The 26,270-nt window shown below is 38.4% G+C and overlaps 1 protein-coding gene across 2 annotated transcripts in view; it reads right to left on the bottom strand.

Annotated features, from left to right (window-relative positions):
* Positions 1 to 317: 317 nt before the first annotated feature.
* Positions 318 to 26,270, bottom strand: part of GSTCD (glutathione S-transferase C-terminal domain containing) — a 124,937-nt gene continuing 98,984 nt past the window's right edge. For both annotated transcript variants that reach the window (XM_065877885.1, XM_065877886.1), the window contains exons 8-11: positions 9,214 to 9,347; positions 6,807 to 6,837; positions 3,707 to 3,776; positions 318 to 454 (exon numbers count right to left, since the gene is read on the bottom strand). In XM_065877885.1, the coding sequence (XP_065733957.1) occupies positions 318 to 454; positions 3,707 to 3,776; positions 6,807 to 6,837; positions 9,214 to 9,347 (372 nt within the window). The remainder of the gene's footprint in view (positions 455 to 3,706; positions 3,777 to 6,806; positions 6,838 to 9,213; positions 9,348 to 26,270) is intronic.

The following is a 26,270-nucleotide window of genomic DNA, read 5'->3' as shown; positions in this document are numbered from 1 at the left end:
CAGAAAAGCTGTGAACTGAGAAAGAAATCACTATTCCAGTAATGGAAACTCCTCTTGTGAGTATCACTCTGCTGGCAGCTGAGACTTCAGGGGATTCTCACTATGAAAACCAGCAGTCCTTTAATCACAATTACAAGAGCATTTGTGATGCTTTGCAGGCAGCCTTCCTCCAAGACTTTCCTGCTGTGTTCTTCCCTGAGCACAATAGATTCAAGATGGCTAATGCTGTTTCCTAGTTATGCCAAGACCCTCCTGAATGCCACTGGGCTTTCATCACAGAGATGGATGGCAAAACATCAAACGTGGAATATCTCATTCTAAATGGGGACTCCCACAATCATGTTATTTTTGGGAGAGCAGCTCTCTGGCTCCATGGACATCACTTGAATGGAGTAGCCACGTTCTTCTGCAGCTCTTGCTCGATCCAGATCCACCAGGAACATGCACTGTTTTCCTGAAATACAGTAAAATGGTAACATGAGACACGCTTCAGCTAACAGTGCAGCTTCAATTTGTTTAAGGGACTCTCTACAATGACAAAATCTACGAGTACTATGCAAAATGATGTTTGCCCCCAAGTTCTGTTCCGTCTCTTTCAATTTAATTCTTGATCAGTATGGACAGAAGACAATTACAAATATAGGACATTTCACAGATTTGTTTCTGCTAGTAATTTAAAGAATGTTAACCTTTTAAAATGTATTTATAAATAAATCTCAAATAAAAATTACAGATTCCATTTCCCACTTTGGTTAAAAATCCATTTTAACACTTTTCCTCTTCATGCCCTATGAAAATACATTATCTGCAATATTGCAAAAAAAAAAAAAAAAATCTGTCTTTAAGAATGTCTAAAATAACATCCAGACAAAGGGATACCTGAAAGACATATTACATTTTGCACATGGAGTTTTTAGAACAATGAAGAAATAACAGAAAAATATTTGAGAAAATTCTCGACTGTGTGCTGATTATTTCAGGTGGATGTGTAATGTTGAGTGTAATATAATCTTAATTTAATAGAGCTCCTGTACCCTTCTGAAATAGCGGTAATTCAATTTTCTTTCTAATCTTGGAAAACAAAAGAGGAAACTTGACTGGCAAGCAAAGCAGTTATTTTGTGTCCTTTGGCAAATGCAAACTTCTAATTCAAAGTAGTTAAGGAAAAAAAACTGATTTGGGCTTGAATATATTCAAAGCTAAGGTTTACTTTTACACTTTCAATTTCTTTAAATTCAATATATAAACGTTTTCATCTTCTTGGAAAAAGGTTACTGACTATGCAGAACTTCATTCGTTCCATTTTTTCCTCAATAATTACAATAATTCCTATACATTATTTTAAAATGATTTATTTGAATGACAGCAGAAATTGCTAAGCTAAAACAGCTTAAAGACGTAACTGAAATAGAAAAGTTCTTCTGTGGAAGACAGATGAATCCTCCCACAAAAACAGTGGAAGGTGAAATCAGTAGGTAAGAAATTGACAACGAAAGATTCAAATTTAAAATATGTTGTATGGACTTCCCTGGTGGCGCAGTGGTTGAGAGTCCGCCTGCCGATGCAGGGGACGCGGGTTCGTGCCCCGGTCCGGCAAGATCCCACATGCCGCGGAGCGGCTGGGCCCGTGAGCCATGGTCGCTGAGCCTGCACGTCCGGAGCCTGTGCTCCGCAATGGGAGAGGCCACAACAGTGAGAGGCCCGTGTACCGCAAAAAAAAAGAAAAAAAAAAAATATGTCGTACATTTCCCCTAAAAGGTCCCATGCCAAAAAGGATGAACTGCGATAGAAACGATATAAAAAGAGATGTCTAGGATTCTATTTAGGCTAAATGGCCCCCTCTTCATCAACAGCTGCATGGCTGACATTCTTTTTTTCCTTAAAATACTGTTCCTCCTTTAAGACATCTGTAAATGCTCCCCGCTCCACCCCACCTACCTTTCAATTTAAAATGAAACATTCTCTGTCAGAATAGGATGCTCTACATTCCTTCAGTACCCACTCTGGGTTTACACTGCAGCTCATTTACCCTTGGCTTTGACCCCAGTCCAGTTAATTTTTCCTTTTGCATTACGTAGAAGAGTCTCATGTTTTTACATGTTGAAGAAGTGTCTTCACAACTGAAAGTCAGTTGTTGGTAGTCTACCTTTCAGGGTCTGGGAAGCTTCCTAAAATGTTCACAGAACAAAAGTATGGTTCAAAGAATAGATGTAGACATTTCATGGGGTCTGTGACTTTGAACCTGACTTTCCCTCCCTTCATGCCAGCGATCTTGCCAAACGGTCCTCCTCTTCCACTCTAGCAATTTCCCTCCCAGCCACTCCCTTCTGGTTTGATGCCTAAACATCAACATATACACCCCCATCCATCACACCAATTATGCCTTCATTGACTCTAGTGGAGCTGTAGCAAATGTAACTTGATACACACACACACACACACACACACACACACACACGTAAATTATACCTCTCTCTCTATATAGATTCAACTGTGCATTCAACTACTCAAAATGTTGGGAATGGGAAAAAGAGGAGGAAGAGGGAAAGAGAATGAAAGAGGTTGCATGCAGGAAAGAGCAAGCTTCTTCCATATGTTTATGCTCCAGGGTGTAGAAAAAGAAGGAAATCACTTGTTCCTTCAGACTCACGTCTCAAATGCCTCACCAACTGTGATTATCTTGCTATGCTGACCTTGAGTTTACAGTTTAAAGATAACTATTTCTCATGCAACATGGTCCCTGAATGCAAGCTAATTACTACACCTGGTGCTGAGCCAAAGAAACAGCAATCTGTTTTCTGCTATATCATGATGGTCTCCAATGCAGGGCTTTTCTGAATAATTTTTAAGATTAGTTTTGACTTTATTTAATCATGTTAAGCCCTAATTTTGGAACCTAACCTTCCAGTGATGTGACTCTATCACTGGGGGTCATTGCAAAAATGGAGCTTTATGTCTGGAATCAAATAATTAGGGTTTACAGTATGGCTTCACCATCCACCAGCTGAAGGATCCTGGCCAAGCTCTCCCATCCATAAAATGTAAACAACAGCACATACTCCATAATTATTTTTATAAGAATTTATTGAGATCATGGGTGGAGGACATTTAGCTCAGAGCTTAAACGTGCAATAGCTGTTAGCTGCTATTATCCTTCCAAATGTGATTACTTTTTCTAAAGCAAAGTCTTGGATAAATGCATTACTTAAACTTGAAATGCTATTTTTCTTCCACGTTAGGTAATGTTTAATATTACAAATGTCAAATAAATTGGTCTATGATTAATAATATACGAGTATACTTTTTTCTGAAAAGAAAACATTATCATCCTTGTTTATACATTTTGTAATATATCAATTTTGGCATGCATAGCTGATTTTTCCATCTTTAATATTTTCTTCTATGGCTTTTGATAGATTCTTCAGTTTGTTTGTAACAATAAGATTTAACATAATAATTCTATTCAATGTACAAACACTGAAAATACATTGGAAAGTATTAATGTTGACAAAAATGGGACAAAATATTGTTATAGTTAGAGCCCTTTTCAAGACAGATTTTTTTTTTCTGGGAAAAACAAACTTTAGTGCCTTGTTGATAAATGGACAAAATAGAGGTTCCCTATTTTCCCGTATAGAGTTGGTCCATTGATTCCTAGGCATCTTGTACGTAATCTACTCAACAGCTGCTCTGTGAAAACACATACCTATGAGCCTTCGTTGGGGTGGAAGCTGGACAGCTGTCTGATCTGCAAATCTGCATAGGATCATGTGTTCCTAAAAGAAAAAGCAATAGACTGTAGCTTTATTTTAATCTGCTTCAAAATTAAAAAACAAAAAATGAACTCCTTTTTCTGGAACTCTACATTGTCTGATTGCATAAAGTGCTGCACAAATAGTATTTTTGAAAGAAGCACATTTTCAGAAAATGGTACTCAATAACTTTTTCTCCCTTCAAGTAGACTGTTCTTCAGATATAGTTCTTAAGAACAGATGCATGGAAGGGCCTCAGGGCTCCTTACCCAGCTGCTTTTAGCCAAAATATGCTTACAATTTTGTGGTTATAATGTGTTAAACTAAAAGACCTAAAAGTCACTTATATTTTCCTTTGAATAAAATTTGAGTCTCAGGAACATGGCTCCAAGAAGACATTCTAAGTGGCTTTGCCTCTACTACGAGAAGGAAAGGAAGTACTATAGAAGATCACTACTGTGGCCTCTGCAGTTCTCCCACATCCCCAGCAGGGTGCTGGCTCCTCTTCTGCTTGGCTGGACCCTTCCATTCCCTCCATCCCTTCAGAGGAGAGAAGGCTGGCCCACTCCCTCCTCCCACTCCAGAAGGCTGCAGGAGGTGCATTATTTGTGCTTTAAGACAGACTGTAAAGGGGGCTGGAGAGAATGGGAGGGAGATTATTGCTTCTGCTTAACAATTTTAGGAAAGATTAATTTAATGAAAAGAACAAGCCTTTAAAGGGACAGAGAGGTGATGAGTCTGCACTGCACTCTCATATCTACCTGCAAGTAGCCCAAGGTGAGTGATTACTCAGAGTTGAGATGACTGCACTGCTCCCGTGACAACTGTTCATTCAAAACAGCTGTAGTTTCCAAGTGTGTAAATGATCTCACCTGTCAGTTTAGCAAACAGTGTTGAACTCAGATCAATCATTTGTCTCCTTGGTCTTTTGTACATTCAACTTGAGGCCTACATCTTTTAAAAAGGTTATCATGATTACCTTATTAAATAAGTGATTTGCAGTGTTGGTTCTTTTTGAAGGGTTATTTTTGTCTCAACTTTTAAATAAGTTTATTCTGATTACCTTATTAAATAAGTGATTGTGTGATGTTGGTTCTTTTAAAAGGGTTACTTTTGTCTCAACTCTAAAAAAAAAAACTTCTTTAATGGCCACTATAAAATTTAGTGGCAATGGGTAGGATACTAATAAAATGATTCAAATGAATAACATTTACTAAGCTCCCATGAACTGGCATAAAGAGACTGAAGAATTTAGAATTATATAATTTGAAGAAAAGCATGCTCTTTGTCCTCATGTTTGTAAATTAAGGTTCACTTTAAGTAAAGGTAATGTCAAGGCAATCACAACCTCAGATGAGGTTTGTTTCCCTTGTCCTGATAAGTCTCATCATATTTTATCGGAATTATTTGTGTATGTGTTCTCCCCAGTAGAAGTTAAATTCTGAAAGGGGAAGGCACATAGTAGGTACTCAGTAAAGGCTTGCTGCCTAAATTGAACTATGGAGAAAAATACTTCCAAGGTGACTCTCAAGATATCCGGGCACTAGGTTCATTTAGTTCTGCCTGCCAGTCCACCCACCATGGTTAAGAAATACTGAGATACCATCTTTTTTTTTTTTTTTTTTTTTTGCAGTACGCGGGCTTCTCACTGTTGTGGCCTCTCCCATTGCGGAGCACAGGCTCCGGACGCGCAGGCTCAGCGGCCATGGCTCACGGGCCCAGCCGCTCCGCGGCATGTGGGATCTTCCCAGACCGGGGCACGAACCCGCGTCCCCTGCATCGGCAGGCGGACTCTCAACCACTGCACCACCAGGGAAGCCCTGAGATACCATCTTGCAATAGCATCCGAGAGGTTAAGACTTCTCTGTAGAGCATTTACACCTAAGACACTCAAAGGGCGGGTAGCCAAGCAGCTCTGGGGGTGTGGGAGAAAGAGGAGATAAAGATGAACTGAGGTACCAGGGAGTTTTACGCTCTCTGAAAGAGCCTGGGTGTCCCATCTCTCCCAACTCTAGAAAGTTTACAATTTTTTCCCCAGCCAGTGAGGCTGTGGCAGCCTACCTCCTCACTGCCCTAGGTTTTTCCCATATACCCTCTTAAGAGTTTGCTTTACCCAGCATCACTCAAGTACGGATTAAAAACAAAGGTCTAGTTTTTGGTTATTTATTTTTTGCTCAGACTGGTGACTCAAAACTATGTAATGTTCTGACTACCGCTGGAAGACAATTCTCTGTGGGTCTCTTGTGTTTCTTCACATCTTATAAGCAGAGGCACTGTCTCTGTTCCAGACCAGGGGCTGGCAACCCAAATCTAGCCTATGAACTGTTTTTGTATGGCTTGAAAGTTAAGAATGGCTTTTACATTTTTGAAGGGTTGTAAACCAATAAAAACAATGACAAGGACAATGTAGAGTATGTGGGAGATTTGCAAGTGGCTAGCAAAGCCTAAACTATTTACTATCTTACCTTTTACAGAAAAATTCACCTCTGTTCCAGATTATCTTTTCAAAGACATTTGTATAGTGAATGGCCTTGGAAGCTATACAGTGTCTCCCTCTAGAGAAAAGGGGAGGCATGCTTACTTAAAGACTACATCGTAAAACATTTGAGTTTCCTAAACTCAGGTTTCCTCCCCTATAATGCAACTCACTGTATATATGTAGGTGTCCGCTAGCCCTGTTTGTGCTGCCCTGTGGGAACTGGGCCTCAGAGAGTCAGTGTAAAAATGATGATAGTCTGGCTACTCCTACTGCTGTGAGCAATTCTATCCTTTGTCTCTGACTCAGGAGTTTCCTATCTTCTGCCAGCATCCATGAAACTGTGGCAGGCTAACTTGTTAGCTGGTGAGTCGGGTAAACTCTCGGACCTTTCACAAATCTTGTCAACTACTTGAAGATTAATCTTGATTTGCCAACAAGAAAAAAAATCCGTATTAGATGTTCATGAGTAATTCAAGTATAACTATAGATTGTATACTCCATTACAAATTTGAGAGGGAAAATAAAGAAGCAATGAAAAGTATGTGAGGAAAACATCTAGATCTTTTTAAAGTTACCTTGTATGATAAAGTTTTCTTGAATTGTTCACTGAAATAGAAAAGAGAAAAGAATTACTCATTTTATTTAAATACCAAAGATTAAGAGTAGAAATAGTCTTGAAGAAATTAAATTATAAACAAAAATATGTATTTTATCTGAAGAGTATATAATACTGTCCTGAACTAAAAACTACGCCAGTTTGAAATATCTTTACAAAAAGTATACCATCGGTATGTAATGAATTTTAAAGAATTTCTTTCAAAGTTTGTTTACACTATTAGAGCAGTATAACTTTTTTCTCTTCCCCACATGGGTGCACACAGATTCAGGCACTTTAAAAATGTAGGTTTTGGGCTTCCCTGGTGGCGCAGTGGTTGAGAGTCCGCCTGCCGATGCAGGGGACGCGGGCTCGTGCCCCGGTCCGGGAGGATCCCACATGCCGCGGAGCCGCTGAACGGCTGGGCCCGTGAGCCATGGCCGCTGAGCCTGCGCGTCCCGAGCCTGTGCTCCGCAACGGGAGGGGCCGCAGCAGTGAGAGGCCCGCATACCGTAAAAAAAAAAAAAAAAAAAAAAAAAAAAAATGTAGGTTTTATTGTTATTCAGATGCGGTGAGGCCAACAAATCAGGAGAGGACTGTCACTGAAAAGAAAGTTTGTTATTCAGAGTTCCCAAGAAGAGGGGGCAAACCATGTCATACAGGGTCACATGGGGAAGCACCAGGTTGATCAGGAGGCAGAGACAATGGGGTAAAACACGGTCAATAGTCTTTATTACGTATTCCAGGAATGGCAGGGCAGAATGATCAAGCTTAGGACTGGCCGGTTGGAACAATGTCAGTAGGTTCTGAAGCATAGGGGCTATCCTTAGTTGTCTGGCACCTGGCCCTAGGGTGATGAGGGCAAAGGGCTAGTGACCTGGGAGTTGTCCTCTAATGACAAAGGGGGCAAATGTCAGTAAATCTATAGAGATGTGAAAAAGTTGACAGTCCCTAAATTGAGGCTTTAAAATCAGTTAAGTGAGACTGCAGGCTGAACAACTCAAATTACTATTCTTAAGAATCTTTATAGTGCTAGACTTACAAATTTCTTGATGGGTTTAAACTACACATTTTATCTGTATAGATTTAGAATAAAATAAAGTTTCAAGTATTGAATAACCCTCAAATTATATTTTATTTTTTGCTTTTCCATAGATCCTTTGTTCTTCTCTCAACAGTTGCAAATTATAGGAAACAACAAAATAATGAAATAAAGAAAAAGAAGGCTATTATTTTTACTTTAAATTACTTAGAAGCTCTTAAGTACAAATTCAAATGGAAATTTCGAAGGTTTCTAAAAAGCAATGATGAAAATGATCAAGAAGTCTTTTTTGACACATGATAGGATAGACTTTCCAAAACTAGCATATTTAATCTCTCCTATAATTAAAATGATCAGCTGGATTCTCCGTAACTATAAGTCAGAGTGAAATGTCATAAACACCAAGAATGGCCCTCCACTAGGTTGAGTTAAAGTGGTGAGAATTAAAATGTCTCCCTTTTCTATGTGGGATAAGGAGGACTGTAAAAATGGTCATTGAGCTTGCAGGTTAACCACCACCACTTGCGGGCAGAATTTAAAACTACTACTGTTACTACTGTAGTTAGCAACAGCTCACATTTATGGAGTGCTTACTCTGTGCCACTTCTAAGTGATTAACATATATATTATTCAATTCTCATAAAAACCTGGAGGTAGTTACTATTATAATCCCCCTTTTGTAGATGAGAAAATGTAGGCAAAAAGAGTTTGAGTAGATTGCCTGAGGTGAAACAATTTACAAAAGCATGAGGAGTTGGACTTCCCTGGTAGCGCAGTGGTTGAGAGTCTGCCTGCCGATGCAGGGGACACGGGTTCGTGCCCCGGTCCGGGAAGATCCCACATGCCGCGGAGTGGCTGGGCCCGTGAGCCATGGTCGCTGAGCCTGTGCGTCCGGAGCCTGTGCTCCGCAGCGGGAGAGGCCACAACAGTGAGAGGCCCGCGTACCGCAAAAAAAAAAAAAAAGCATGAGGAGTCAGTACTTGGCATTCAGGTGGAATACTTCCAGGTCCTAAGCACTTAACCACTACACTCTACTGCCTCTCACAGGTGATGATTTCCATTTAGAAGTACACAGAGAAGTGCTGAAGCCGGCAGACTTCCAGTCAGCTGACTCCTGGATACACTCGCTTCCAAATTTCAGCAAGAGCTGGATTTAGGAGAAAAAAATCAAGGGCAGACATGGAGGAGATCCTCTCTTCCTTATACAGCTTATAAACAATACTTGCCATTGTGGAAAAAGGAAATGAGCTCAAAACTGAAACCTCCCTGCAACTTTATACCAAATGAGTTTTGTGTACCAATTTAATACCCATATTGGTGCCTTTGGCAGAATACAAGATTTCACCTTTTTGGAAAATTAAACTTTGAGGTGTTCTGAATGAAACCATAACAGCAAGGGCACGTGACAAAGGAAGCCCGTGTTTTGATGCACTGCTCAATCACCATGTCTGTTGCCACTCCACAAGCATGCAACGCCACCTGGAAAACAAAACCAGACCTCAGCACTAAGTTCTTTTTTAACTAAGAGTGCTACTTTGTGCCATTAAAAAAAAAAAAAAAACCTTTTGTGAGGACTGTTCCTTAAGAGGTTTCAAGTTACCAGAATATTATTTCATAGTAGTTTAAATAGTTCTCATTTGGACATACCAAAGGACTAATTAGCTATTCATATTAATTAAGAAAATTAAGCAAGAGGCTGCAAGATTACAAATGGAACATTTGTCATGAAGCACAGGATTCATTCAATGGAAAATCTGATGTCATGTTAAATATGGAGAATTCAATACGTATGCATGTCTAAACTAATGCTCTTGCTGACTGAAAATTCAGTTCAGCTGTAGCATTGCGGAAAGAACTCTACATTGGAATCAGAATTTCTACTCCAGAACTGCAATTGGCTGTGTGATCCTGGGCTGCTTAAAATTGAACTTCTTTGGGCCTCAGTCTCCTCAACCATAAACTATGGTTAATAATACTGACAATGCTGTTGCAAAGATTTAATAGAAGTGTATTTGAAAACAGTATTTCAAATGCTGTCTGAATAGACTCTAATCAGTGTTGTCTAAAACTGATCAAATCATATTTATGTAGCACCTGTTCATATTCATATAATTACAATTCTTAACACCGAATGATGAACTGTATGAAATATTTTTAACGGGTTTATCTAAAAAGGAAAAACATTACGGATTGAAGTCATGATTAGCACGTCAATAATTCATGAAAAGAAAAATAACTTTAAAATGATTTTAAAACATGTTTTTGGAACAAATCCCTTAAATATATCTATACTGTTTTACAATCTAAAGTAGACAATTGTGAAAATTATTAGACTAAATAAGGAAAACTAGAACCCTGAAAGAAAACCAGATGTAGGGATCTTGAAAGATGAAGCATTTTGTCAGAAAAATGCTCAGATCTCCATTTCATTCTGAACAGAGGCAAATTGTATTGGATAATAATTGTTCTTTCTAGACACAAATCTCTTAACTTCAGGGTAAGGAGGCACTTTTAGGGTAAAGACAAAGAGATTTTCTGGAAATTTCTGGATGTTAAGTATAAGTCAGATTCCCCTTTTGAACTGGAAAACCAAAAACAAAGTGGTACTGAGAAGAGGAAAGCAAGCTCTCTGCTCCCAACACTGTTCCTGAATTCTCCCCTCCTACCAGGCGTCCATCACCTCCATAGAAGTCAACAATCCCTATGGCTGCCGTCAACCTCCCTTCCTGCCCCACCGTGAAAAAAGAGCCTAGGCAGGCTGCCGTCCAGTGAAGGCAGCACCAACTACTGGAGAATTAAAGAATCTTGGTTTCTCATCTGCCCCTTTATTTAACCAGCTTTGCAGGGTGAAAATCGGGCTAGTTCTTATTTTCGTGAGTAGCTGGAGAAAACCTCATAGTAAAAATTATAGATGCATTTTTCCCTGGAGGGAGAGAGAAGAGACCCAACACTCACCTAGTGCCCTTTATGTGTTGGCAGCTATGCTGGGTGACGGTGTGCAGATCCTTCTGTGCTCATAACAGCCCTGAAAGATTTTATTATCTCCATCTGAGAAGTGAGGAAACTAAAGCTCGGGGAAATGAAGAATATGCTCACAACATAGCAGCTCCTGAAGGGTGGGAACCTGACCCAGAGCCTGAGCTCAAGTGTTAATCACATCAGGCTGCTTCCCCATGAAACTGTCTTAAAGAAAATTTTGACAATTTATTTTTATTAAATCTCCCTTTACTTAGGTTCACATTCCTTTTGCTACATGCTAAAGAGTGAGTTTATTTCCCTCACTTAAACAAAACAACTAATTCTAAGAACTATTTACATGATGGATTTTATTAGGTCTAAAAGGTTTATTGCATCACATGCTCCTAATTTCCATGCCATCAAACGCAGGTCAGAAAAAAACAGGCAAATAGGGCTTCCCTGGTGGCGCAGTGGTTGAGAGTCCGCCTGCCGAGGCAGGGGACAAGGGTTCGTGCCCCGGTCCGGCAAGATGCCACATGCCGCAGAGCGGCTGGGCCCGTGAGCCATGGCCGCTGAGCCTGCGCGTCTGGAGCCTGTGCTCCGCAACGGGAGAAGCCACAACAGTGAGAGGCCGGCGTAACACAAAACAAACAAACAAAAAACAGGCAAATAATGATATAGATCAATGAAACCATATGAATACAAAAATTTAACATGCAACAAAGGTGGCACTTCAAACCACTGGGGACAAGATGAACTTTTTAATAAGTGACGTTGGGTTAACCTGATAGCTGTGTAAAAAATAAAATTAGATCCTTTCCTCTCACCACACATAAATTTCAAATGGGTTAGAGATTTAACATGCAAAAACAAATTAACAGATAAAAAGACATAAGTAAATTTCTCCATAACCTAGGGGAGTGGGAAATAATTTCCTAACTATGTCTGAAAGTCCACATATAATAAGGGGTAAGGTTAATAAGTACATCAAAGTAAAAATGAAAAAAAAAGACCTTTCAAATGACAAAACCCAAAAATTATATGTAAAAAGACAAATGATAAAGAGAGAAAAAGATTTGCAATTTATAGCACAAAAGGTTAATATCCTTAATATATAACAAGCTTTTAAATATAAAGAAAAAGCCTAATAATCTCATAGTAAAATGGGCAAAAGATTTGGACAGTTCATGAACAATAGTATGCAAACAGGCCATAAACCAAAGTTGTTCCATATTGTTCAAAATAAGAGAAATAATTATTGAAATTATACTAAGATAATTATCTAATGATCACCTATTAGTGTGGCAAAAATCCTAAAATTTGATAACAGTCTATCAGCCAGACTGTAAGGAAACAGATACCATCATATATTGCTGGTGGGAATACAAAAATGTCACAACTCTTTGGAGGAAGAACTTAGCAATATTCAGCAAAATTATGTGTAATTCGTGCTTTCATTGTAATAAAATCTATCCAGTGGACACACTGACAAACATATAAAAAGATTTATTCACTGAAGTAATATTTGAAATAACAACAAAATGGAAACAAGCCAATTTCCCACTGACAGAGCACTGGTAGAATAAATGTAATGGAGTACTCTGCAGCTATAAAAAGGAATGAAGACTATACATGGCTATGGAGGATGCTATTGCATGAAAAATAACGTTTAAAAATTCTCAAAACTATTTTCAGTAATTATTGTTACTCTTTGTTGTTTTAGAACTCTAATGTGCATATTATGGGATAAAACAAGAAACATGCTATGTCATAAGGAAACAGAATTTTTTTTTAGCATAGAAGAAAATATAAGAGATAGACAAGTGAGGTTAGGTTAAAATCCCACAGCGCTGAATTTAAGTTGGAAGTATCAGTATGAACCCATGAAGGTTTTGTTTAATAAACAAACAAACAAATAAATAAATAAAAGGTATTGCCTAGTTCAGATGACTGAAAAGCCTAGAAACAAAGACCAAACCAGTAGCAATGACCATCCCGAGTACCTACACTGTGGTAAATAATAGCATCTGCTCTTAAAAGAATTTTGAGCTCCACGGAGACATAGCTGATGTCAGACATGAGGCAGGAAATACCCAAGATGAGCTGGAACGTCTTGTTATACTGAAAGCATGGATGCTATCAGATACCATTGAAGCCTTGTCAAAAACACTCAGGAGCCAATGGGAATATCTAAGCATCAATGAGAACTGTAACATCAATGGACTGAAGTATTTCAAATATTAAATTGGCGAGTCAATAATAATTATACCAAAAAAAAAAAAGCCTAACTGGTCACATCTGGCATAAAACCAATTCACTTTGAAAACTGGAAAATACAGAAAAATAATAAAGTTTTCTCTGGCCTTTCCTATGTGAACTGTACCTCAGTGTAACCAAATAGTTGATAAAGGAAAGTAAATGAGGCAGAATATTAAAATAGAATACTGTCAGCAATTTGCAATCCTTACTGAAATAATGAGCTGGGGCAATGACCATGAATGCTGCTCACATTATACAAGAGACAACCAGACATGGGTCTACTGATAGAACACACCACCACCTGTGATGTAGTCTTATCCCAAAAGTGAACCTGGATCTGATTATGTCTCTACAATCTAGACCTAAGTAACAATCTCTAGGCAATACAGGGAACAGGGTAGTACGTGAAACAAAACCAGGGGGATGAAATCAGCAAAATCCACACTGCAGGAAACTCTAAAGGACAAATGACATGGTTATGTAAACAAATAAATTGCAAAAAAAAGAGACAGGGATGGTATGGTAGGCAGAATGATCTCCTAAAGATGTTCACATCCTAATACCTGGAATCCGTCAACATGGCAAGAAAATTTTGCAGATGTAATTAAGATTAAGGACCTTAAAATAACAAGATTATTTTGGATTACATGGGTGGGCTCAATCTAATTATGTGAGGCCTTAAAAGTAAAGAACTTTTGGGCTTCCCTTGTGGCCCAGTGGTTGAGAATCAGCAGCTAATGCAGGGGACACGGGTTCGAGCCCTGGTCTGGGAGGATCTCACATGCCGTGGAGCAACTAGGCCCGTGAGCCACAACTACTGAGCCTGCGCATCTGGAGCCTGTGCTCCGCAACAAGAGAGGTGATAGTGAGAGGCCTGCGCACCGCCATGAAGAGTGGCCCCCACTTGCCACAACTAGAGAAAGCCCTCACACAGAAACGAAGACCCAACGCAGCAAAAATAAATTAATTAATAAACTCCTACCCCCAACATCTTCTTAAAAAAAAAAAAAAGTAACTTTCTCAGGCAGGAAACAAGAGATGAAATAGAAAGAAAAGTCAGAGAGAAGGACTTGACCCACCATTACTGGCTTTCATGGTGAAGGAGGCCATGAGACAGGGAGTGTGGGTAGCTGTAGAACCTGAGAACGACTCCCGTCTGACTCGGCAAGGGAACAGGAACCTTAGTCTTATAACTGTGTGGAGCTGAATTCTACCAACAACTTGAACAGTCCTGGGACCACTCCCTCAGAGACTTCAGATAAGAGCCGAACCAAGTCAACAGCTGATTTTGACCTAATGACACCTGGTGCAGACAAACTAGTTGAGTCCACCCGGATTTCTGACCTACAGAAATAATATAAGTTATTTTAAGATAACATTTGTTATATGTTGAGATAATATATGTTATTTTTAAGCTGCCAAATTTGTGGTAATTTGCTACAGCAGAAATAGAAAATGAATGCAGATGAAAACCTATAGCTATTAAGCCTTAAGATTCACATCAACCATTTCCATTTTTGTATCTTATTTCAATCCTTAGTAAAATAAATACACGAAAAAAAAATCATGAGACAAGTGGCATGGAGAGCTTCTGCAGCAACATGAAGTTGAGTGATTTTGTTGAGGAATTTGTTATTCTTTCTTATTGATCATTAAAGGTCTATAATTATTAATAGTTCTAGAAACTGCACAATTCATTGATTCATTAATCGGTTCATTCATTAATTCACTCAGCAATCACTGGGCATTTCCTATATATCAGTATTATGGTAGTGGCTTGGAATACAAAGGTCAAAACTATGATCCCTTTCTGATGCTCTGTCAACAGTGACAACTTAATCCAAATCACGTAATACATTAATTAACTCAAGTACAAATTGCATAGGTTTAAGCAACTCACAAAGTTCTGGTTATTTCATGTGCTAACATGTGTGACTCACAGGGGATACAAAGAAGAGTAAAACACTACACACCAACAGCATCCAAGTAGTACCCAAACCTGTATTATACAAAACAGAATGCATTAAGTGCCATTAAAAGTACAAACAGAAACATCAAAGGAGGGAGTGGGATATTCAGATGGGGAAAAATCAGGGATGGTGAACTGGAGGAGGTGGTGTTTGAGGAGGGCCTTGTAGGGTAGAAAGGAATTCCGAAAGCAAAGGAGCAAGAAGCACAGCAGCAAACAGCAGAAAGCACATTCCTGAAGCATGGAGTGACACTGATAATAATGCTAATAATAATAAAATAGATTTGAGTAATGCTAAGTGCTTATTCTAACTGCTTTACATGGATTTACTTGTTTAATGCACAACCCTATGAAGTAGGTACTATATATATTTATTCATTTTTTCTACCTATTTTATTGTGGTAGAAAAACAGAGAACATAAAATTTACCATCTTAACCATTGTAAGTGTACAGCCCAATAGTGTTAAGTATATTCACATCATTGTGAAACAGACCTTCAGAATGTTTTCATCTTGCAAAACTGAAACTCTATACCCATTGAACAACAACTTCCCTTTTCTCCCTCACTCCCTCCAGCCCCTGGTAACCACTATTCTACTTTCTGTTTCTATGCATGTGACCACCTTAGATACTTCATATAATGGAATCATATAGTATTTGGCTTTTTGTGACTGGCTTATTTCATTTGGTATAATGTCCTCAAGTCTCATCCATGTTGTAGCATTTGATAGGACTTCTTAATAATATTCCATTGTATACACTCATCCCTTCATATCTGCAGGTCTCACATCTGCAGATCAGTCAACCTCGAACTGAAAATATTAAAAAAAAATTCCGGAAAGTTCCCAAAAAGCAAAACTTCAATTTGCCATGCACCAGCCACTATTTACATACCATTTACATTGTACCTACAACTATTTACATAACATTTACCTTCTATTAGGTATTATAAGTAATCTAGAGATTATTTAAGGTATCAATATATGAAAGAATGTGTGTAGGTTATATGCAGATGCTATGCCATTTTTTATAAGGGACTTGAGCATCCTCGGACTTTGGTATATGAGGGGGTCCTGAAACCAATCCCCCATGGATACCAAGGGACAACTGTATATATATGTACCACATTTTGTTTACCTATTCACCCATCCATGGACATTTTGGTTGCTTCCACCTCAGCTATTGTGAACACTGCTGCTATGAACATGGGTGTACAAATATCTTAAAGTAGGTACTGTTTTAACATGAGGAAATTGAAGCCCAGAGAGGTCAAGTAACTTGTTCCAGATGACACACAAATTAAGGACCCCAACTCAGATAGTTTGGAGTCTTCCAGCCTAGATAACTACTCTATACAAATACAGTAGTCCCCCCTTAGCCACAGGGGATATGTTCTAAGACCCCCAGTGGATGCCTGAAACCAGGGATAGTACTGAACTCTATAAATACTGTTAACCCTTAACCAATGCGGAGTTTAGGGGCTTTGACCTCTCCCCCCTATCCCCTACCCCACGCAGCCAAAAATCTAACTAAAGCTTTAGAGTTGGCCCTCATTATCCATGGTTCTGCACCTGTGGATTCAACCAACCACAGCTCATGTAGTACAGTAGTATATATTTACTGAAAAAAATAAGTGGACCCATGCAGTCCAAACCCATGTAGTTCAAGGGTCAATCAACTATACTATGCTTGTTCCTATGCTGGGGGTGTGGGTGGTGGCTGGCAGGGGGAGAGGGTATACAGCATGGAAACCCTGGACAAAGGGGTGATTCATGTCCTGGGCTGGTTGGAGGAGAGTGTATAATTTCAAACTTATGAATTGTTTCTTTTTTGGAATTTTCCATTTAATATTTTCGGACCATGACAGACCAAAGGTAACTGAAACAGAGGAAAGCAAAAGCACAGATATGGGCGGACTATTGTATACTTCCTCTCATTTTATTCATCACATTGGTCCTACTATCTTCTGGAATTACAACACCATAGGGGACTAGCATGTATGCAGTGTCTGCTAGATGTCAAGATCTTTACATAGATTTTTTTCTTGATTTAATCATTTAATTCTTTTAAAAAAAAATTAATACTTTAAATAGCTCTTATTATCTCTTGTAATCACATGACAAGATCACCTAGCCAGCAAATATTCCAGATGAACTCTGAATCCAGGTCTGACTCCAAAGCTCACAGGTTTTCCATTACACCATGCTATGCCTTCTCTGACCAACATACTTGGAGCTGGAAGGAACCTTAGAGACCATCTTTTTTAACGAAGAATTTCTGGGTATCACTCTTAGGTTCACCACTGATTTAAGAGAAGAAGGAAGGGTATATGTGCTGGTTACACATAAAGGAAGTGACAAAGAAAGGAAAGGATGAAGAGAAATACATCTAAATTTTTTTCTTAAACCATTCCTATCTACAGAAACTGGTATGAAATCTAATTTCTAATTACATTTAAAGCATCTGACCCAGAGAGTTTGTAATATAATATACAATGGAGAGATAGATTTATTAATATACACACTGATAGATCTGACAACTGTAGAAAGAGTATCAAAACATAAACTGTGAGTATCTAATAAAGGTTAATGTGCTGGGGGAAAAACAACCATATTTAATCAATGGTTCGCTGACAACATAGCAAACAAGTGTTTCACTGACTGACTCCCCAAAATTCAGTATTGTAGTTCTCTGTACATACACTGAATTCTAATAAAGGATAAAAATTGAATTGTAAACTTATCTATTGGCCAAGGTAATTCATATTCCAAAGTAAATGTAAATATTTTTGATCCAAATAAATGCTGCAGAATTCACGGACTATAAATTAAGGACCTTTCCTTCACATTTCTATTTCAATTAATCTATATGTCATAAAAGTTTTAACTATAACACATCTTATGATGTAAGCCAATGAAACATAACCGAACAGCCAGGAAACCTCAATCCATGTATCCTTGCTATATGTGGTGGTAAATAAACAAAATTAATCATCACTCACTCTCAGAATGTCTTTCAACTGGCAGCTTCTAAAAAACAAGGCAAGATTCTAGACAAACTGATTGATTCTTCTCTAAGAAAATATATGTTGAGAAAGATACCCATATAGTCTAAGAACATATATGTTGGTAAAGATACACATATAGTCTAAGAACATATATGTTGGTAAAGAGTGTGTATTGCTTTTTAATGTAAGACATATTTTGACAGATAGTAAGACTATGCCTTATTCATACTCCCAAAACTAAGCTTGTGCTAGATGTATTTGTGACTGTACTAGGCATCCTGTCCTTGGGGGGTTTTTGTTTTACTTTTTAAAGATTCATTTAACATTTATTAGCCTTTTCCTAGTCCAAACCATGCATACAGGTGTTGTTATTCCCCATTTTACAAAAAGGCCAAGTGGCTGGTCCAAGGTCACAAATGATGAAGACAAGATTTAAATTCAATTTCTCTGACACCAAAAGTTATTCTAATTCTCTATGTTTCCATTTACTCCTTTCTTTAGATGTGGGGAGTGAACAGGAAGTCAATGACTGGATTCTAGTCCCAGCTCTCACATTAACTTCCTATGTTCCTGTTCCCCAGGTGGAGCTTCAACTTTTATATTTACAAAATGAGAAGGTTGAACTGAATGACCTCTAAATTTGCCCCAACCCAATCATGCTCTGAGCCTTTGCTTCTCAAAGAAGGATTCTTAACCAGATATCTTAGAAGCAAGCTTGGTCCCGGTTGTGCGCTTCTGTTGCTCCTCTTTAAAAACTTTCACGCAATTATGTTATAGGTAATTGGCTTTAAAATTCAAATAATGCCAAAAGCCACGTAATGACTCAAATAATGCTAAAAGGCATGTAATGACAAAAAGAGTTCCTTGTTCCGTACACACTTCTCTACCCCGAAAGAAAATCTGGTGACCAAAGCTAATGCTTTTCAACTCATTGGTTTTCTTTCCTGAAATCCACCTCTGTTTTTCTATATAATCAATGTATACTGCTCTTTCAAATCAAAACTACCTGTGCCGTACTTTTTTTTTTTTTTTTTAACATCCAAGACTTTTCCTGCACAGAAGTTCTGTAAAATGCTCTATGGTAAAATTTTCCACTGTGTGAAAACTGTCAAATAATTGGCCAGCTCCATTTTTTTTTTCCTGAAGACATCTTTCCTGGGCCTCCTGACCTTTTATTAAAACATGGACTCACTGCTTTCTGTGTCTGCTACCTAGCTCTGTCTGGTCCTGTGACTTCCCTTTGCCATCATACCAAGAACTCTCTTCACCCACTCTTGATTAGATACCACTTACTCCTTTTTATTATCTACTCTCTTATTTTATTTTTATTTTAAATTTATTTAGTTATTTTTGGCTGCATTGGGTCTTTGTTGCTGCATGCGGGCTTTCTCTAATTGCAGCAAGTGGGGGCTACTCTTCCTTGCAGTGTGCAGGTCTTTCATTGCGGTGGCTTCTCTTGTTGCGGAGCACCGACTCTAGGCACATGGGCTTCAGTAGTTGTGGTGTGTGGGCTCAGTAGTTGTGGCGCACGGACTCTAGAGCACAGGCTCAGTATCTGTGGCGCATGGGCTTAGTTGCTCCACAGCATGTGGGATCTTCCTGGACCAGGGCTCGAACCCGTGTCCCCTGCATTGGCAGGCGGATTCTTAACCACTGTGCCACCAGGGAAGCCCTACTCTCTTATTTTAGTGAAGCACATCTTTTTTTTTTTTTGCGGTACGCGGGCCTCTCACTGTTGTGGCCTCTCCCGTTGCGGAGCACAGGCTCCGGACGCGCAGGCTCAGCGGCCATGGCTCACGGGCCTAGCCACTCCGCGGCATGTGGGATGTTCCCGGATCGGGGCACGAACCCGTGTCCCCTGCATCGGCAGGCAGACTCTCAACCACTGCACCACCAGGGAAGCCCCTAGGTCATTTTTTAAGCAGGCTTTTTCAGTCAAGAGAAACACATCCTGACACATTTTCTTATATTAGTTTTTTGATATTTTCCTCCCCACCATTTTATCTGTTTTCTCTTTCTGGTTCTCCTATTATTGAGAATATTGAGGTATTGGATTCATGGACTAAATCTCTATTTGAAAAAAAAAATGCTTCTTTCAGCTCCTATCTCTATGTCTTTTTTTTTTTTTGTCCTGTTTTTTTCAGATGATGTCCTACACTTCATCTTTTAGATTTTCTTCTTGCTTTTTATTTTGGCTAACATGTGTTTATAAGTTCTTTCTTGTTCTCTGATGGTTCTTGTTCTCTGATAGTTTTTCTTTTTCATTCTATCCCTGTTTCATTAATGCAATATCTTTTCTGATCTCTCTTTTCGTTGTGTTTGTTGCTTTGGTCTCTTCTATTTTGGAAGTTTTCCACGTTTTGTTATTCCTTGGCTGTCAGTTCATATAAGAGTGAATCACTAAAAAGTTGATTGGAAGTCTGAATGAAAGGCTTGAAGGTGCGCTTCTATTTTGGAAGTTTTCTATTTTGGAAGTTTTCCACGTTTTGATATTCCTTGGCTGTCATTTCATATAAGAGTGAATCATTAAAAAGTTGATCAGAAGTCTGAATGAAAGGCTTGAAGGTGGGCCTCCTTAGTGATTGGGTGGCCAGCTGGCTTTTTTTTTTTTTTTTTTTTTAATTACAGCTATAGTATTTTCTCTGGGGATAGTTCTGATTCTGTACAGGAGGCTCTTTTAATCTCTGATTGAGGAGATGATTCTAGATTCTGAACGAATTTTGGAATTAAGGGCACTTAGTTCTTATTTTTGGTGTCACATCATTCTTGCCCTTCTCTCCCTATACTTGGAGTCTCTTATACTTTTCTCATAGAATAAACTTCCAGTCTCCTGCAGGAGTTGGGGGAAATAGTTACTTGCCTACACAAGGTGGTGGTGGGAATCTGGGTCTCTAAATAAAATTTTTAATTAAACATGATTCCAGCTGCTTCTTATACCCTTCCTCTGTGGTTTCTGGTATCCTGAATTCCTGAAATTTTCTGGGATTCTGTGAGAGCAAAGTGACTTGCTTCCTGATAGCCCTCTTGACCCTCCCTCTCCCCATGCGTTTAAGTTTGATTTTCCTCTTCTCTACTAATTTTTTCTTCAGTCTGCTTTCTATCTTCAAATATTGTAGTTCAAGTTATAGAATCTCGAACATTGTTTCATTAAGGATGGAGTATGATTTTTCTGGTTCTTGTTCTCTTTGTTATTTGGGGGTCTGATCTCTCTTGGGGAGAAGGGGGTTGCAATACCTCTATCTGCCACCTTCACCTGGAAAGTCCTTTATTGCCTTAATGAATTTTTAAAAATTGTGTTTGCAGAATATATAATTTCTCAAGTTCCTTTCCCTTTAAAACAAGGATTACATAAATCATTCATCAGAAGTGTTACTGAATTACATTCTATAATTGTATATGCTTCTTCTAATTGTATACTAACATACATAACTAGAAATGAGCTTGTAATTAAGCACTCAGTACTGATGAATCATAAACAATCATATTAAAAATTGTTTTGGTTAAAAAAAAGTAAATACAGATAACTCAAAAATGAACTGTTTAGAGATTTTGATATATATTGGTAAATAGAAAATATTCACCAATACTGTTAGAAATCAATCACCTGTTTGAGATGACTCTATGTTACTATTGAAATTACCCAACTAAAACATTTCAGTGGGCAAGCTGTTCAGCACTGACACAGTTTTTGTTTCTCAATGCAAAGTGTGTTTTTCCATAGTCATGGTCCTTTCCGTAATACTGTTTGACAACAAGGTTTTTGTTATACTGTTTGAGAGCATAGGTATTACTACACATAATAAATTAGGTCTTAAAAAGTAAAATCTTATAAAGTAAGTTTTCACAACAAGGAAGATTATTTGTATTGCACTAGACAAGAAGGTGATAACAGACTTCTTAAAAAAATAGCCTTAAAAAGTCCACTTTTAAAGCAATCTTTTCTAAGTTGCCCTTTAAGGGTATGATAATTGATATATATTGTTTTAGTTTGGGCTGCTCTTAAAAAACTATCATAGGGCTTCCCTGGTGGCGCAGTGGTTGGGAGTCCGCCTGCCGGTGCAGGGGACGCGGGTTCGTGCCCCGGTCCGTGAGGATCCCACGTGCCGCGGAGCGGCTGGGCCCGTGAGCCATGGCCGCTGGGCCTGCGCGTCCGGAGCCTGTGCTCCGCAGCAGGAGAGGCCACAGCAGTGAGAGGCCCGCGTACCGCAAAAAAAAAAAAAAAAAAAAAAAAAAACTATCATAAACTTGGTGGTTTAAACAGCAAATATTCTTCTTAGATCTGGAGGCTGGGAAGTCCAAGATCAAGGTGCTGGCAGATCTGATGTCTAGTGAGGACTCCCTTCCTGGTTTGCAGATGGCTGTCTTCTCACTGTATCATCATGTGGTGGAGAGCTAAGAGGGGGCACAAGCTCTTTTCTTATAAGGGCACTAATTCCACTCAGAGAGCACCACCCTTATGACCCAATTACCTCCCAAAGTTCCCACCTTCTAATACCATCAAATGAGGGGTTAAGGAATTCAACACATGAATTTTTTGGTGGTGGAGGTGGGGCACAAACTTTCAGTCCATAACACATACTCAATTCAGGGTCATACAGCTGCATACATTTAAACTGGAAGGAAAAAAAAAACCTTCTCAGATGTTTCTCAATTTTGAAAGGAGTTTTGTATTTAAAAACAAAACAAAAAGGTATTTCTATGATAATCAAATACTTGTTTTAAAAGAAATTATATATACATATATAATTATATACGTATGTTACGTATCTTATATGTTCAGAATTCTTTTAGATATCTTATAGTAATCCTTAGGGTCCTATTAGCCTTTCTTGGCTAAATAAGCTAGGTATCTATCTATAAAATATTAAGCACATATATTTATTTCTTCTATTTTTACGGCTTACATGATTTGAATATAAAATGGTAACGTTAAATATGGAATATTTTGAAAATTTTGAATAAAGAAAAATATTATTACCTAGTATATAGAGATAGCCACCTTAAAAAAATACATATTAGCATAATTTACTCTCATCCTTTTTAAGCAGTTTTCACATGGCTGAGATCACACTGCGCAGAGTAAAAACAGGACCAATTTTTTCAGTACTTCCTAAATGCTAGGCTACTTGCTAAGTGGTTCATGCACATTGTATCAACATCCCATGAGCCAGATATGTTATGTCCATGTCATAGATGAAAAAACTGAGGATTGAGGATGAGGCCATACAACTAGTAAGTGGCCAAGCTGAGACTTTAGCACAAGTTAAATTCAATGTTAAAATGCATACTCTTAACCATTATATTTATATAAATTTCTCTGTTTACCATTGTAACTAACATTTCATGTCATTAACAAATCATTACAAATATCATGTAAATGAAAAATTTCAAAGCTCCCATATGATTAGGCCCCCTTCACTGAAGCCTTACAGTCAATAATATTTTAAAAGCCTTACAGTAATAATATTTTAAAAATCTTTGCAAACGTTAAGAGCAAGAACGGAATATCATTGTTGTTCAAGTTGAAATGCATCTGGTTATTAGAGACTTTGAACGTTATTTATAAGCTTATTGGACATATAAAGAAATATATTTCTCAAGTAAGCACAACGTAAATCAGAAACTACAAAATGCTCTTTGGAACAGACACTGTATTACCTCATTGATTCTGGTTACATGGGGGAGGCACAGCCCTTGGGGGTAATGGAAGACCTTGTTTAAAGACCTGAAAATATTTAGATTTGTTCTCTTCCATTATTTCAAGTCACACTAGTTTATCAACATTAGTAAATCTATTCATTTTTGCCTGATATAGGTTGTTGTATTAATGGAGATAAGAATAATAATTAGTATTTCAATTCTCATGTATAATTGATTTGTTTTAAATTCTGCAAGATAGTCGGTTCGAAGACTTTAAAATTCTCCCCTTAAAATCTTGTTTACATCATTAACTTTTATGTCTAAAGAAAAACAGTAGAAGAAAAAGGCATTTACTGAGCAAAGATAAATGCCAACTAAACCCTTATTTGAAATACCACAAAATTGTGAATTAATGGAGTTTTCTTGCATTTCTGATACCTGTTATTCTGATTTCCTCTCTAGTTACAGTATTTTCATTGGAATCTATTTAATACAAGAGTTAGAGCCACTGGTGCATTTAGTTTATCTAGTGACAATACTTCAATTATCATCCTAGGCAAATTATATTCTTTTTTTAATAAATTTATTTATTTTATTTTACTTATTTTTGGCTGCGCTGGGTCTTCGTTGCTGAGCACAGGCTTTCTCTAGTTGTGGCGAGCGGCGCTACTCTTCGTTGCCGTGCACAGGCTTCTCATTGCAGTGGCTTCTCCTTGCAGAGCACGGGCTCTAGGCACGCAAGCTTCAGTAGTTGCGGCATGTGGGCTCAGCAGTTGTGGCTCTCGGGTTCTAGAGCGCAGGCTCAGTCGTTGTGGTGCACGGGCTTAGTTGCTCCACAGAATGTGGGATCTTCCCGGACCGGGGCTCGAACCCGTGCCCCCCAAGTTGGCATGTGGATTCTTAACCACTGCACCACCAGGGAAGCCCGCAAATTATATTCTTGAGAGTAAATCTAATTTTGGTTTAATCCTCCAAGTAATTTTAATTCATTTTCCATATATCTTGACAAAGTAATTATGAAAAAAAAACCAATTATGGATACATTACTATGATATTTGGGAAAAATATCACTTCCCAAAAGACATATGCATTGTTAGTTGGTGTTAGTGAATTATATGACCTTGAAAGTTACAAGACTATGCCAGAATGATTTATCAACTTTAAATCACAGAAGGGTAAAGAGATGTAAGGCTGATAGGCCAGGAATTTTGTGATTTGAGAGGTGAGTAAATAGGCAGCAATATCTTGCTACCTTATACATTCTGCCTGGTGTACTGGTAACATGGGCATTGGTTTAATGGCTTGTTTTGTGGGAGAAGCTTTATCCTCTACCTCATCATTTATGTAAAATTTAAGCAACATATAAATATATATTTAATTTGAATTTGCTGTATCAGATGTCTTTATTTTCCTGAATAACCTTATTAACAGTTTTCTTAAAAGTTTACTTCTCTTTCTATAAGCTTGGCTTCAGATAACCAATCTATATTATATCTACAAAGGAAACAAACTGTATACTTTTTTTTTTTTTTTTTTTAACATCTTTATTGGGGTATAATTGCTTTACAATGGTGTGTTAGTTTCTGATTTATAACAAAGTGAATCAGCTATACATATACATGTGCTCCCATGTGTCTTCCCTCCTGCATCTCCCTCCCTCCCACTCTCCCCCTCCCACCCCTCCAGGCTGTCCCAAAGCCCCGAGCTAATATCCCTGTGCCTTGCGGCTGCTTCCCCCCAGCTATCCACCCCACCACGTTTGTTAGTGTGTATATGTCCATGACTCTCTCTCGCCCTGTCAAAACTCACCCTTCCCCCTCCCCATATCCCCAAGTCCGCTCTCCAGTAGGTCTGCGCCTCCATTCCTGTCTTATCCCTAGGTTCTTCATGACATTTTTTCCCCTCAAATTCCATATATATGTGTTAGCATACGGTATCTGTCTTTGTCTTTCTGACTTACTTCACTCTGTATGACAGACTCTAGGTCCATCCATCTCATTACAAATATCTCAATTTCATTTCTTTTTAAGGCTGAGTAATATTCCATTGTGTATATGTGCCACATCTTCTTTATCCATTCGTCCGATGATGGGCGCTTAGGTTCTTTCCATCTCCGGGCTATTGTAAATAGAGCTGCAATGAACATTTTGGTACATGACTCCTTTTGAATTTTGGTTTTCTCAGGGTATATGCCCAGTAGTGGGATTGCTGGGTCATATGGTAATTCTATTTGTAGTTTTTTAAGGAACCTCCATACTGTTCTCCATAGTGGCTGAACCAATTCACATTCCCACCAGCAGTGCAAGAGTGTCCCCTTTTCTCCACACCCTCTCCAGCATTTATTGTTTCTAGATTTTTTGATGATGGCCATTCTGACTGGTGTGAGATGATATCTCATTGTAGTTTTGATTTGCATTTCTCTAATGATTAATGAGGTTGAGCATTCTTTCATGTGTTTGTTGGCATTCTGTATATCTTCTTTGGAGAAATGTCTGTTTAGGTCTTCTGCCCATTTTTGGATGGGGTTGTTTGTTTTTTTGTTATTGAGCTGCATGAGCTGCTTGTAAA

This window comes from Phocoena phocoena, chromosome 5 (assembly GCF_963924675.1).
Source record: "Phocoena phocoena chromosome 5, mPhoPho1.1, whole genome shotgun sequence".
NCBI classification, from domain to species: domain Eukaryota; kingdom Metazoa; phylum Chordata; class Mammalia; order Artiodactyla; family Phocoenidae; genus Phocoena; species Phocoena phocoena.
This window is presented reverse-complemented; position numbering and strand designations above follow the sequence as displayed.